The sequence below is a fragment of the Anabrus simplex genome, chromosome 1, assembly GCF_040414725.1.
Source record: "Anabrus simplex isolate iqAnaSimp1 chromosome 1, ASM4041472v1, whole genome shotgun sequence".
Lineage (NCBI taxonomy): Eukaryota > Metazoa > Arthropoda > Insecta > Orthoptera > Tettigoniidae > Anabrus > Anabrus simplex.
Window position 1 is genome coordinate 1,376,002,714 of NC_090265.1, and position 14,965 is coordinate 1,376,017,678.

Sequence of the window (14,965 nt, forward strand, 5' to 3'; positions counted from 1 at the left end):
TTTGACAGGAAAATCAGTTATTTCTGTAGGTATTGTTTGATCATACTTTCATCACTAATTGGATATGGAATATAAATGTGATAGTTAAATAGAGAATATTCCAAAATAAAAATAAAACCTCAATTTTTGAAGAATCATTCCAAAAGAAAATATTTTCTTTGCACAATTTACTTTTTTGAGCAGACAGTCTTATCTAGAATCCAGAATACTCTGCTGTGTGGCAGGTCTTTTTTTTCCGTTTCCTACAATTTGCTTTATGTTGCACCGACATACATAGGTCTTACAGCAACGATGGGATAGGCAAGGCCTAGGAGTGGGAAGGAAGCAAAATGTGGCATTAAGGTACAGCCCCAGCATTTGCCTGGTGTGAAAATGGGAAACCACGGAAAACCATCTTCAGAGCTGCCTACAGTGGGGGGTCAAACCCACTATCTCACGGATGCAAGCTCACAGCTGCGCTCCCCTAACTGCATGGCCAACTCGCCCGGTGTGACAGTTCTGAAGGAATAACTAAGTTCACATGTTTTCCTGTATTGTCATACCACAATAAATAATTCACTGATATAGTTTGGCATTATTAAAGGGATGAATGAAGGAAGATCACTAAAAAAATTGCAGAATTAGATTATGATGTATGGTTCAGGTTATGAACATTATATTGTAATGCAACCTGGACCGGAACAAAGAGATGAATGAAGACTGGGTGGAGTGATGGAGAAAACTGGTGAGGAGCCATATTTACTCCAGTTTGCCTGGATTATTATGCATTGATGCTAACTTTTAATTTTTTCAGTGGGTGATTACACTGATAAAATTGTGCTGATAAAATAAATCATTAAAAGTAAATTAAAATTACATTTTACATCATAGAGTTTTTCTTTGCTACTGGCTTTATGTCGCACCGACACAGATAGGTCTTATGGCTACGATGGGATAGGAAAACCTAGGAGTTGGAAGGAAGCAGCCATGGCCTTAATTAAGGTACAGCCCCAGCATTTTCCTGGTGTGAAAATGGGAAACCACGGAAAACCATCTTCAGGGCTGCCGACAGTGGGATTCGAACCCACTGTCTCCCGGATGCAAGCTCACAGCCGCGCGCCTCTAACCGCACGGCACAATTTTAAACTAAGTGAAACACACATGTCAGTAAAGGGTGCCCAAACAGTCACAGTATACCCCTCTGATAACAGTGCAGGTATGTATTTGTGCATGCAAACGATCATAAAGGTGCCGAATGGCATCCTGCGACAGATTGTCCCAAGCATATTGCACCTTTTGATGCAGTTCGGGAATGATTCTTGCAGGCTCTGGAGAAAGCGTAAGTTCCCACTTCATCATGTCCCATACGTGTTCAATTGGTGAAAAATCCAGCGATCTTGTTGGCCAGGGCAATTGTTGTACACCACATAGAGCATGCTGGGTTGCAGCAACTTATGTGGACATGCATTGTTCTGCTGAAAAAGCATATCACCTTCCTGTTGAAGAAATGGCAGTAGCATGGGGACAACAACGTGTGCAATTTAGAGGCACTGATTACATTACCCTGCAGAAACACCAACTGTGACCACGAGTTGTAACTGATGGCCCTCCACACCATCAAGCCTGGGGGTGGGACCTGAGTGTCGTGGGCAAATACACTCTGGAATAGGCCGCTCACCAGGTCTATGCTGTACATGTGTATGTTCATCACTTGCATACAGACAGAACCTACTCTCATCACTATAGACAACAGAGCACCATTCCCCTCTCCAGTCGACTCTTTCGTGACACCAGAGTAGCCGTGCTTGGTGGTATTGTGGTGTCAGTGATAGCCTGGCCAGTTGCACACACAATTGTAATCCTGCTGCAAACAGACAATTCCCAGTGGTCCTTGGTGACACAGTAGGTGCAACATGTGACCAGATTTTGTTCCTGGATGATGTTTGGTCGGCCACCGCTGCTCGCACAATGCATCGATCTTGACATGCATCTGTACTATGCAGACGTCCGGAGCTTGGTCTATGGGTGTGGGAATGTTCCACAGACCACTACTGAAAGCAGAGACACACCACTGATACATTGTGCCCAACATGTGCAGCAATCCATCAATATGTCCATCCAACTCCCTACAGGCCCACAATGCGACCCCGTTCAAATGGCTGCTCTTGTTTAACAGGAGCACGAACTGTAGTTGGGGCATGGTTGTACCCTGAAATGAAGCAAACACTGTTCACCTGTGATCTCAGCACAATTACTGCCTGGGGAGTCAAAACAGAGTGCGCACGACGGGCCTCCTGAGTGCCATCTGGTCGCCAGTGTTCATGACAGATGAACCACTAACACAACTACTCCTCAGTATGCTCATATTATACCCTGGTATCACTGAACTCAGTCCTTGAGGATGTTGCATGTTTTATTTTCCAGCAGTATATGTTCTAGAAATGTAGCCATCCTTTCAATCACTCATTTGTCTTTTTTTAAGAATGGAAGCCATTTTTCTTTAGTTTTGACTTGGTTAATTTATAACTGTATGGTTCTTCAATCTGTCAAAAGTAATTCAGTATAATGTAAATTTAGAAAATACTGGAAAAAGATAACATCTATCAACAGATAATACCTGAAAATTTTACCATTTGTAATTAATTAATATAAACTCTTTTGTGTGGTCTAATAGCCCTCATTTTTATCTGCAGTGTCCTATGATCTACCCTATCAAAAGCCTTGGAAAGGTCAATAGCAGTACAGTCCATTTGACCTGAGTCTCAAATATCTACCATATTTTACAAAGGATGTTTTGTAGAAACAATAATAATTTGTATATTTGTACTTTCAGCTGAATTCTGTCCTGAACTGGCTGATCCAATTGGTGGAACTCAGATGTGCAAGGACTGGGGATCAGGAGGCCAGTTTAAAGTGTGTGAGATCTCTTGTAATGCTGGTCTGAGGTTCTCCCAAGAAGTGCCAAGGTTCTACACATGTGGTGCAGAGGGATTTTGGAGGCCTACAAGTAATCCAAGCCTTCCTATGGTTTACCCTGCATGTTCAGGTAAAATATTATAATATTTATTTCATGCAACTGATCATGCATTGATATGAGATACATAAGATTTATCAATGTTTACCTCGATGGCTAAGTAGCCTAGCTATTTTAAATTGTACATGGGAAAAATATCTTCAATATTCTCAATAATGCAGAGGTTAAAGACTTAAGTTGACCCTTTAGTAGACAAAATTGGAGACTTTGATGGTGAAATGCTATGTTGTCAAGAAGCTCTTGGTACCTAATTCAACACACCTAAAAGAATGAACATTTCTTATATTATTTTTAATCTGTTTCATTCTGTATGTAGCTTAACAACATATTTGGATTCACAGTATGTTTACTTAGAATTACTAAGTTATGGGCCGTAGGACTTCCTAAGATTCAGTAATGCCCATCAAGACATATCCTTCATGCTCTCTCTGCTCAGTCACACTAGTTGTTCACTCGTTTGCTTACAAACTAAAAGAATCAAGCATGCACAGAGAGAAAGAGGGAGAAAGAAGTGGAAGAGGATGTGTGTACCCTGACAGCACTCAGCTTTCACTGTCCACTGACTGACCCAGTGTTCCACAGCAGCACTCTTCAACAACACTGATTCTCTGACTGAACTTAAACTGAACACCTCGAGCTCATCGGGCCCACCCCTCCAGATACATTGCAAAAGGAGAAGCCCCTAGAGTCCTCTCAAATCTGAATGATCTGGTTTCTTCTTCTGGTTCTTTCTCACACTGCCAGTATGCCTCCATTGAGAGGACTGGGCAGTGACAGCGTGGTGGCAGAGAGGGCTGGCTTTGCACTGCTGGCCCATTCCTGACTGGAGAGTATATGTCTCTGAAGCCCTAATTGTAGACTCAACAATCTGTTTTGAAAACAATGATCCTAAACAGTCTGTTTCAGTTGAAAGAGGGAGTGGATGGGGCCCTAGTTTGGTGATGTCACTCATGTCCGGGACCAGGCTAACTTGCTCCTCCCATGGTCTTACAATGACGGACACAATCACAATGTTATTAAATTGAAATAAATACACTAAATTGCAAAGCACTAATTTGAGGAAGATCCTAAAAATAAAATGTAAAATAAACTTAACTGAAATAAGAGAACGAGACATCTTCAGGAGTGTACTGTTACATTCCTGATGCCTGCAAAGATGAATTTTTATTTCTCATCTATTTTACAAAGTGATGTAGTGTTTTAAAATACTTGTTAGGAAAAATATATAAATGATTTCAATCACTTTCCTTACCCATTGAGTATATTTCTAATTAATAAAATCTTTCTAGGTGTTTCTTAACATATTGGACATCTATTTATTTCTATGTTCCTCTCTATTTACAATAATCTCACTTATAGTGATTTCTTGCAAACTTGAAGGGTTTATAAAAATGACTATGCCCACATTTAAATGTTGATAGTGCCACTCTTGTATATTCTATGATGCATATCCATCTATTTCAGCTTCACAACCAGCACAAAGGGTTTTCAAGATTAGCATGCTATTCCCAACATCTATCCTGTGTAATGGTGCTGGTCAAGTGGTTCTTAAACAGAAAGTCCGCAATGCAGTCAATGCACTGAATAGAGACTGGAACTTCTGTTCCTATTCTGTGGAAGGTAAGTTCAGAATGGTATTTCAGGTGGGATATTACAGTATATTAAGAAGAGTGAGCCTCCGTGGGTCAGACGGCAGCCCGTCGGCCTCTCACCGCTGGATACCGTGGTTCAAATCCCGGTCACTCCATGTGAGATTTGTGCTGAACAAAGCGGAGGCGGAACAGGTTTTTCTTCGGGTACTCTAGTGAATTAGTTATTAAGCTTATGAAAGCATATTAATTTCATGTCTAATGTTATCATTTTACTTTTTATTATGGCTTTGTCACTCTTTTAACAATTTTTATCATTCAGTTCAGGGCCCTGACCTAATCTTTGTAAATTAAGGCTGATGATGTTCGCTATGTCGAACGAAACATGTTCCTTTATTTAAGACACCTCATGATTATTTTATAATTCAATGAGTAATATAATGTATTGAGTAGGTGGTTGTTATTAAAAGGATTTTATAATTTTAATATATTGTCCTCAATACGGTTCTATTATGAGATTAATTACATGTACTCTGGTTTTCCCTGTCATCTTTCATTCCAGCAACACTCTCCATTCTCATTTCATTGCATCTGTCAGTCATTAATAAATCACTTTGGGAGTGGCGACCCCATCGTACTAATAGCCTATATCTGCTTCTCTCATTACATCCCTGACCCGGTCATTGACTGGAAAACAGGTTGTAGGTTTTCATTTTCATTAAGAAGAGTAGAAATGAGATTAAAACCATTAATTTAACATTATTCAGCCTGTCAGAATGACTAATCGATGAAAGACTTCTCTGTATTTTCAGATATCTTTCTTTTAAATTTATGATTAAATATACATTTTATATCTTCTGCTAACATTATATAACTGGATCATTTAATAAGACTTCCACTGAATGGAATAAATGTATTGGTATTTGAACTAATAAAATGGAATGCTATTTGGACAGGTACTCGTGAATGCAAAGATCTGAACATTGATGTGAAGTGTGACCATCGTTCTCGTCCAGTAAGGGAAGTGAAAGAAGAGGGTGGAACTTACAGTTTGGATGCTAGTGTTCCTGTAGATAAGTACGTTATTATTTTTAATGTTTCATTCTGCATGTAGCTTAGCAACATATTTGGATTCACAGTATTACTTAGAATTATCCAATAACTTAAGTTATGGGCTATAGGACTTCCTAAAATTCAATAATGCCTATTGATACATTCAGTGTTATCCTTTGAATTTTGACTGTTCTGTTTTTATAGGATAATTTTGTGATTACTTTCTCATGAAAGAACAAATAACACATTTTCTGTTCAAATTAAGTTTTGTACTTGGAGTTCTAGAAAAGTTAAAATTAGAGGTTGTGTTGTAAAGTGAAACTGTGCAAGTTTATGATTAATGGTGTGATATTTTATATGAAATATACAGAAACAGCTTGACTGTCTATATTCATCTTTTCTTTGATTATTAGGCAGGGAAAAGTTTCCTGGACAAAACTGAGCACTATTCAAAACAGATATTACTCCTTAGTATTGATGTACCTAAAATAAAAATGTTTTTTAAAATACAAATGGATTTATATCATACAGTAGAACAGTACATTCAAGGACTAATTATTCTCTCTTATATCTATATATCAGTATGTTTTAGAATCACTGCTTAGTTGTAATGCACTAGTAGCTGTAGCATATCCTGCATGATAATTCATATTTGGCATTGTTTCCATTGGAACAACTTTAAATTTAACACTGGAGTAAATTAAAATATTTTGGAAGTTCATACCTGGGAACATATCATTATAAATTATATACTTCATTGCAAGCTAAACTATCATTGAAAACAGTAAATTCTAAATGGTGGAATTTTAGTATGCAAGAGTATGTTTCAGACCATTTCTTAAGAAATTGTTAATTAGATAAAGAAAAATATACAACTTTTAAGTGTTCATCCAATGGAAGCAATAACTTTACTTGAGTATGTTGTTGATTCACTTGTAATGTAGCACTGCATGTAACTTCTTCTGGCTTTCATAGGCTGGGAAGACAGTCTCGCCAAGCAAGCGACACCTACAGCGTTGAGATATCATTCCCAGCTGTCAAGTAAGCATCTTTCACACAGTTGCATGAGCATGAACATGTAGTCACTTGATTATGTCACTGCATGTGATGACGCATTACACTGATTTATACTTCTTCTGGAGATACTTATTATAATCTTTGGCAGGGATCTTCAACCATGATCCCTAGAATATTTTCTTTGGCTCATAAATGAAGTCCTAGCTTCCCCTGTTTGTGATAATTGACAATGCTAGCAGATTGGTGGTGGTGGTAATTATTATTTTAAGAGGAAGTACAATAGAACAACCATCCTCTCTTAACTTATTTCATAGGAAGAAGTGGAAGAGGTCTTCAAAATTCTGATCTTTCAAAGACTGAAGTTATTGGTTTAAAAAGAAAGAGAATGATCATGAAGGGCATGAAAATGAAATACTCCCTGCACCACTAGGGTTGAAAGAAATCGAGAGTACCAAGTGAAGTCAGATAAAAAAGATGAATCTAAGGAGGCTGGTACTAACAAGTGGAAGCAATGCCTGACTCAGCTAAGGGCTCCATGGTCACCAACCCATGTTCCCAAGATGAAAGCCCCTGGGGGTTGCTAGCAGGTTCAAGGGAAACCAGGTTTTTGTGTACCAGCTGATTTCTTCTAACAGAAGAGAATGATGATGATTGTTGTTTTAGGGGCCAAACATTAATGTCATTAGTCTTAGTAAGCTGCCTTGTTTTTTACTTCCTCTTGGGCCTCGTAAAACAACAGTCAGTTTACATCCTCTTAAAACAATTATCACCATCATTATCAGCACCATGAAGGGCATCAAATCTGAAACTCCTGGCCAAAAGCCAATATGAGCCAAGATGGCTCTAGCAACCTTAGATACACATGGGGTAAGCATAAGAAAGTTTTAGCTGATTTCTACTAATAAATGAATTACAGGTTTTGCATGTGTGCATGTTTTCTTAATTTATAGTTTCATGGCCCAGAGTACTAGCCATCCTAGTCTTTTGTGTTCATACCATGTGAAATGAGACAATCTGCTGGAAAATGTTATGTTTCATGAAGATTTTGCATTGCTCTTCAGAAGTAAACTACACTGTTCCATGGATGCTGAAAGATTTGAATCAAATTTCACCACTATTCTGTTATGAATAGATATTCTCAGTTATCACTAGATGGCTCACTATGCACTGCTGTATACAGAACAATACAGAGTGCCTGGGCTAGAGGTATATGTTTATATTTTAGTACCCATATAGAGCAGAGTGGTTGCACACGTTAACATGCTACGGTTATGGAGCCAAACTCAGCATGCGGGAGGCGAGTGAGTTTGAACCCCACCATTGGCTGCCCTGTGAATAGCTTCCTGTGGTTTCCTATTACCACTTCCAAGTAAATGCTGGGACCATTCCTATTCATAGGGCACAAACAGTTCCTTCCACCTCCATTGCCAATTTCATTCACCATCAATTTTTTTAATTTCTTCAACTGAGATTGGTGTCAGGAAGTGCCATAAAAGCCTGCCGTAAAATATCGTCTCACCTCATCTCTGGCCCCATATGAGGAAACTAGACTAAGGGGTAAACAAACATACATAGCCTACATACATACATACATACATACATACATACATACATACATACATACATACATACATACAGTACATACATACATACATACATACATACATACATACATACATACATACATACATACATACATACATACATACATACATACATACATTTTAGTACCGGTACTCATAAGGTGTACAAAATATGCTTGTCCAACAATGTACAGAGTAACTGTCCAGCTCCTTGGCTGAATGGTCAACATACTGGCCTTTGATTCAGAGGCCCCAGGTCCAATTTACAGCAGGCCAAGGATTTTAACTATGTATGTTTAATTCCTCTGGCTTGCAGACTGGGTGTTTGTGTTCATCTTTGAACACTACTTTTCATCTACATACACCACATCACACTGCCAACCACCACAGAAACATGCAATATTGAATACATCCCTCCACATGAGGTTGGCACCAGGAAAGGCATTTGGCTGTAAAATTCAGCCAAATCCACATGAAATGCCGACCGCAGTAAATTGGGTAAAATGTCAGGAAGAAGAAGATTGTAACTCTTGTTTCTGTTCATCATGATGTCGTTTTTCTCTTTCTTATTAGCTATTTGCTCTTGTTATATTCAACTCTGTATATCCTCCTGACTCATTGTCAAAGAAATATCATACTTTCATGCAAATATTGAAACACTAACTATGTCTCTTTATGAACTGAGCTATCCAATGGAGAATGAGGGTATCATTTCATCAATACAGAAATGGTGAAATATAATTCAAAGCTCTCAGCATGATTAGAACAGACAGCAAAGCAAATTCTTTACAAAAAGCCAAAGTTTTCCATTATAGGTCTCATTTTACATGGCAAAAATCCAAAAGACATACATTATGTTGTTCTGTTGTGCATTTTTTTTTTTTTTTTTTTTAAGAAGGTAAATCATTTTAGCTCCACTTAGTTGCTCTAGGTTGAGAAAAATAGGTTTCCTTGCAATTAAATTGAAATGCCTTGAAAGATACCTCCCTCTGTGGAAATATCTAATAGTTATGTTCACTTAGATGTGGACAATGAAGAAAAACACACTGAGTAGAAAATGTCTAAAGTTGTATTAATGAGAATGAATGAATTTGTTTAATGAAGAAAACATACTGCACAGCTTTTCAAAGGTTACAAATACTATGGTACTGAAAGCTAGTATGTAAGAGCAAAGTGAGAGCTGACATGTATAAAAGAGCCATTTGACCTGTAGTTGCTCCAAAAGGAAGTGTATTGAGATTTATTCTATATTTCAAATGTGAGTAGTATTTTTCAAGAATGAAGAATGTGAAATCTCAAATGAGAATTTGGAATAACCTTGACAATTTTTAGAGAACTTGCTAGAACTAGATACATCATTAGATAAAGATTAACAAGTTATTGAATATTACTTTGTGTTACTTTATCACAAAATATAACTTTGTAAACTTACAATATTCTTAGACTTACTAGTTCATTTTCAAGAAAACTCTTCATCTTCTTCTTCTTCTTTTCCCATTTCCAGCTTCCTGGGTCAGGTTGTGAATCAAGGACCTCCATCGTTGCCTGTCTCTCAACTTCTCCTTTCCTTTCTTGTGTACATCTTCTAGTTTTCCTCCCCTCTTTTCTATGCACTCCCTAAGCGTATCTGTCTCTTTCAGGGTCGTCCTCTTGGCCTCTTTCTTCTTATTATTATTAATTTTTTGTAATATCTGAAACCATCTCTTCCAGTTTTAACTCAGTTAATTTTTAATTGTGAAGTTCTTCAGTCTGCCGAAACTAATTTTGAATAATACAGTAAATTTAAATACCTGAAAAAGAAAATCTGTAGCAACTTGAAACAGAAACAATTAAAATAGAATGATGTTTAATTCTTGAAAGAACATCATCAGATTCTATCAAATCACACCCGATATAAACATTCTGTTTATTTCTGTTTAAATACTTAAGTATTCTAAATATTCAAGTGTTCTTTCCGTTACTCATACAGGAATTTTTCAGTAAAGTGAAACTATAAAATTTTGTAACTTTTCATCATTGCCAAGTACATATAACAGTGTATATCACTCTGTTTTTAGTGATCCTGTTATCAACTCCAACACAAATGAGCGTTCCAATGTTAAGAGACTCCTGGAGAAACTTATATTAGAAGAAGATCAATTTGACGTACATGACATTCTTCCTAATACTGTCCCTGACCCTGCATCTTTACAACTCAAGTCAGACTATGCCTGTCCTCAAGGTCAAGTGGTCATGGCTCCAGACTGTGGTAAGTTGAATATCTTCTCTAATAGCATAGCCTAAAAAAGAGAAAGATCACTCGCCACGTGTGCTATGGTAGTGAATAGGGATTGTTGTTGTTGTTGGCTAAAGGAGTTGTATTACTGTGTTGTTAAAATGTGTGTTAGTTTCTCCCAGTATTTTGTATAGTTTTAATAAACAAAGTGTGTTATTGATCTGCAGATATTCTGCGTAATATGGATGCTAAAATGTGTAATTGAAATGTCATTGTGTCTTGTATGAGGACTTACGAATGAATTTGTATCTCTTGATATTCACACCATGTTTATTTTAATTTTAAAATGTGTGTGAGTGATTAGTAAATCTTATGGGCAACATGCTTGTGAAAAATACATAGCAGTAATACTGTCCTGCTTTGTGCCAGGATGTAGAAATGGATATGGTAAAGATTCATACACAGGAAATCACTTCTTTAGACCTCCCAGAGACAAAAATCTGTTTTCAAAGTGAGAGAGGACTATTCCCAGGAAGGGTGAGTGTCTTGCTTACAAGTCCTATATTTTGTCAGGTTCATTTCTCAGATGATTTGATTGTGAAAGTTGACTCATTTGTTGTAAATAATGATAAGGTTGAAATTTCAAGACTAAGGTGGAGCTTAAAACCTGGTGCAGTACCTCATATTTTTCCAAATTTGCCTACATATTTATTGAAGCCTCTAAAGCTACAAAAATTGCCTACCAGAAGAAAAATAGAGCAAGCAGAAAAGGACAGCAAAATTGACTATTTTGCACTGAAGCAATCAACTAGATGAGCCAAGTGAAATATGTTGTTGAAACAGAAAATTTTAAAAATTGATATCACACTTTGTTTTGAACTACTCTGTGAAAAACCAAAATTTCTTTTAGTGGAATAGAAATTTGCCAGGAAACAAAATTCTTCATATGACAGAATGATGTATTAAAGTAAAAAACAGAAAGTGATCATTATTGCTGTGGTTCAAAAATGCAGTATGACAAAATAATACCAATAAATAGGTATTCAAATGAGCTCATAATGCAGTGTTTGCTCCTCCTGAAAGAACATGATTTTTTCTCTCATGCACACTCACTGTTCTCTAGTGACAATGAGAATCAGACATTCCATGATGTTAGGGTGTATAGGGATGTACTATACTGCATGGAAAATATTTTTTCTCAGTTTTCTGGTTGTCTGAATGGAAATATATTCTTGATTTATGACCGTAATTTATTTGTTGGTCAGAGAAAGGTGTGGTTATTGTAAAGCAGTTGAAAATACATTGATCTTACGAGAACATCATGCCACGTTAGATTAGAGTGGTCAGGAATAGCAGTGGTTGGCTTAAAGGTGTGGTGATATGGAGAAGATTCACTGTGTACTGTATACTGCCATTAAGGACCATGACCTGCCAAGACAACATCTGTCCAGCCGGATGGCCTACAGATATTGGAGTATCACATGGTTAGCCTTATTGCTTGGCTTCTACAATCAGGTCTGCTGCCTCTTGAATTATAAACTGAGTTAATTTCATTCCAGCCCTTAGTCCACAATTAAAATCCTAGATCTGGCTGGGTTGGATCCTGGCTCAGTTTGGTGGTATTTGAAGGTGCTCAAATACTGTATTGACTCGCGTATTAGACCCCTTTTTTCCCACTTTTACTGCCAAAATTAGTAAAGGGGGGTCCAATATGCGATAACCTCAAAATTTTGTGCAGCGAACACATGACTTCTAGGTTATAAAGAGCTATAAATTGTATGTGTAAACATTCTATAGGTACTATTGTTTAATAAACTTAGAATGTATTTAAATTATACTGGCTACTTTCTTCGGAAGGCAGTATTTCTAAACGTAAAAAAGACAATAAATGGTGAACACGACTTTTAGGCCTACGGTACATATAAAAGTCCGTTTTAGATATTCATATCACGTCATTTGTTACATCTCATTAATTCCTGTGGTGAGGCTGACGTCAGGAAGGGCATACGGCCGTAAAAACTCGGTACAAAGATTCATCTCACTTCATACTCGATCCCGCAGAAGAAAGGGATAAGGGTATCGTGTTATATAATTAAATATAAAGAACTTAATGGCCAGTTATTTGTGTCTGTCAGTTCAGCAGTAGGCCTAGCACACAGTAAACCTGATCACTGCTTTCATTTGAATTATCGTCTTGCGCCGCCAACTTTCCTGCCTTGCTACCGGCGTGTCGGCATTCTAAGTGATGTCATCTTCACTGCTATCTCTTGCCATGATATAGATCTTGATTCCCATAGGGAACATGAAATATTTGTCCTGAATGAGTAAATTTATAATACCAATATAATGGTCCGTTATTGGACATTATAAATTTTCCAGCTAACTCATTCTTGGTTGCCTGCGTTTCGCATTTACTCATTCAGGACAAATATTTCATGTTCCCTATGGGAATCAACATCTATATCATCTGATAGCCAGGCAGGCATCAATTTTTGGAAGTGAGACATAGTCTCTCATAGTGCATTGGCACTGCTGGTGGATTCAAGTAGCCTATGCAGTGGCCTCCACGGTATGCACTAGCCTTGCATCTTGGTAGGTGTGCTAGGTACCAACTGACGAGCCCAACTTAGCACACGAGGGCGAAACGCAGGCAACCAGGAATGAGTTAGCTGGAAAATTTATAATGTCCAATAACGGACCATTATATTGGTATTATCTCTTGCCAGTCACGTCAACCATGCACTGCAATCAAGAACATACGAGGTCCCGTCTTTTTGAACCTTTTAAAAATAATTTCTTTCCCGAATATATAGTCTAAACAGTGTAAATCTATTCCCAGATGGTCTCTGATATTCCCAGTTGGTGTATATGTAGCAGAAGCCACTCCATCCGAATAAAGCCGAGCTGTAGAAGGCATGCCAAACCATCAGCTGATAACTAGCGTATGTTATGAGTTGTACTTCCGAATGTAATACATAGTAACTGGAAACATTATTTTGATAACTGCGGCTGTTGAAACACAGACCCTTATTTTTTAAGTATATTTCATGCTTGTTCTCTACATTTATCACATCAGGATTTGCGTAAACAGCTGTCCATGAGATAAGACAGATCGCATTGTTTAGGTTAGGTATATTATCGCCCCAATAGTGCCAAAAGTTCGACGTGAAAAATAAAAACAAATAACAGGAAAATATACCACATTTATGGATATCTACAGGTGTGGCGGTAATGAGTTTTTATTATCATAATATTTAATTTCGTACGTTCGTTGTCTCTTTTTTTTAACGCGTACCCTAGTATGTTTTGTTTGGCGTCTCCAAAAATCGTTTAAAGTACGTGGGACATAAAATTATTATTATTATTATTATTATTATTATTATTATTATTATTATTATTATTATTATTATTATTATTATTATTTGTTAGGTACATTGGCGAGTAAAACAATAGTTTTAATCGGATAGCTTTTATCATGTTTTAAACTTACTTCTCTCCAAATATATACCTATATTGGCCCGAGTTACGACATATTAAACGACCCCTTTGTTAATGATCTCGCCTGCTGTATAAATAGCAACAACCGCGAATATTTCTCAACTAAAGTAAACTCGTTTCCTCATTCCGAGGTGGTACAGCTCCTTTAAGACGTGCACACCCCCCCCCCCCCCAGTGGAGGGGAGTTACATGTACCACTTTTACCGCATATCAACCTTCCTGCCATTCGTAAATCTCTGGCAGTATGGTACCGGGAATCGAAGTCAGACCCCCGAAAACAGCAACTAATTTTGCTAATCATTACGCCGACGGACATTATCAACTACAAAACACAGGCATATAGCATGACTGATGCATGCTTGCAATGCGTGGGTTGGACACGAAGCTAGGCCTATTCATCTATTTGTGCGACGTCATCAGAGCTACAGAGGAGGACATTTCTTAACTATGAAACACAGATGTACCACATGGATTCGACGCGTTTTCATTACGTAATGCATACGGCCGAAACTATTCACAAATTTGTGTGATGTCAGACTGCAAGAAGACTTGTACCCGCTTTGAAGCGGAATCGTCCTCGTTCTCTGATGAATTACGTTGGGGGTCTTGTAGGCAAGATTTATTTTTCATTTTCTTCGTCTCGAAAAGCCAGGGGGGGTCTAATACGCGAGGGGGTCTAATACACAAGTAAATACGGTATATCAGCCTCATGTTGGTAGATTTACTGGCACGTAAAAGAACTCCTGTGGGACTAAATTCCAGCACCTCGGCTTCTCCGAAAACATTAAAAAAAAGTAGTTAGTAAAGCCATTAACCTTATTATTAGATCTTACTGGGAATCAAATTCAGTACATAACCACAAGTAGATAACCTCTTTGTTGAGGAAGTTAGTCACCTTAACTGTTTATCTAAAAAAGATTGAAGGATATGAAAAATGTCCACACCAGGTTAAATTTGCATATGCCATGTAAGTGTCCTAAATTTCCTTGTAAATGTA

At 37.6% G+C, this 14,965-nt stretch overlaps 1 protein-coding gene across 1 annotated transcript in view; it reads left to right on the forward strand.

Moving 5' to 3' along the window:
* The window catches only part of LOC137497030 (uncharacterized), a 183,082-nt gene that overhangs the window by 133,651 nt on the left and 34,466 nt on the right, over window positions 1-14,965 (forward strand). Inside the window, exons 48-52 of the mRNA XM_068225510.1 lie at window positions 2,813-3,025; window positions 4,478-4,633; window positions 5,559-5,679; window positions 6,631-6,696; window positions 10,313-10,503. Of these exons, the coding sequence (XP_068081611.1) occupies window positions 2,813-3,025; window positions 4,478-4,633; window positions 5,559-5,679; window positions 6,631-6,696; window positions 10,313-10,503 (747 nt within the window). The remainder of the gene's footprint in view (window positions 1-2,812; window positions 3,026-4,477; window positions 4,634-5,558; window positions 5,680-6,630; window positions 6,697-10,312; window positions 10,504-14,965) is intronic.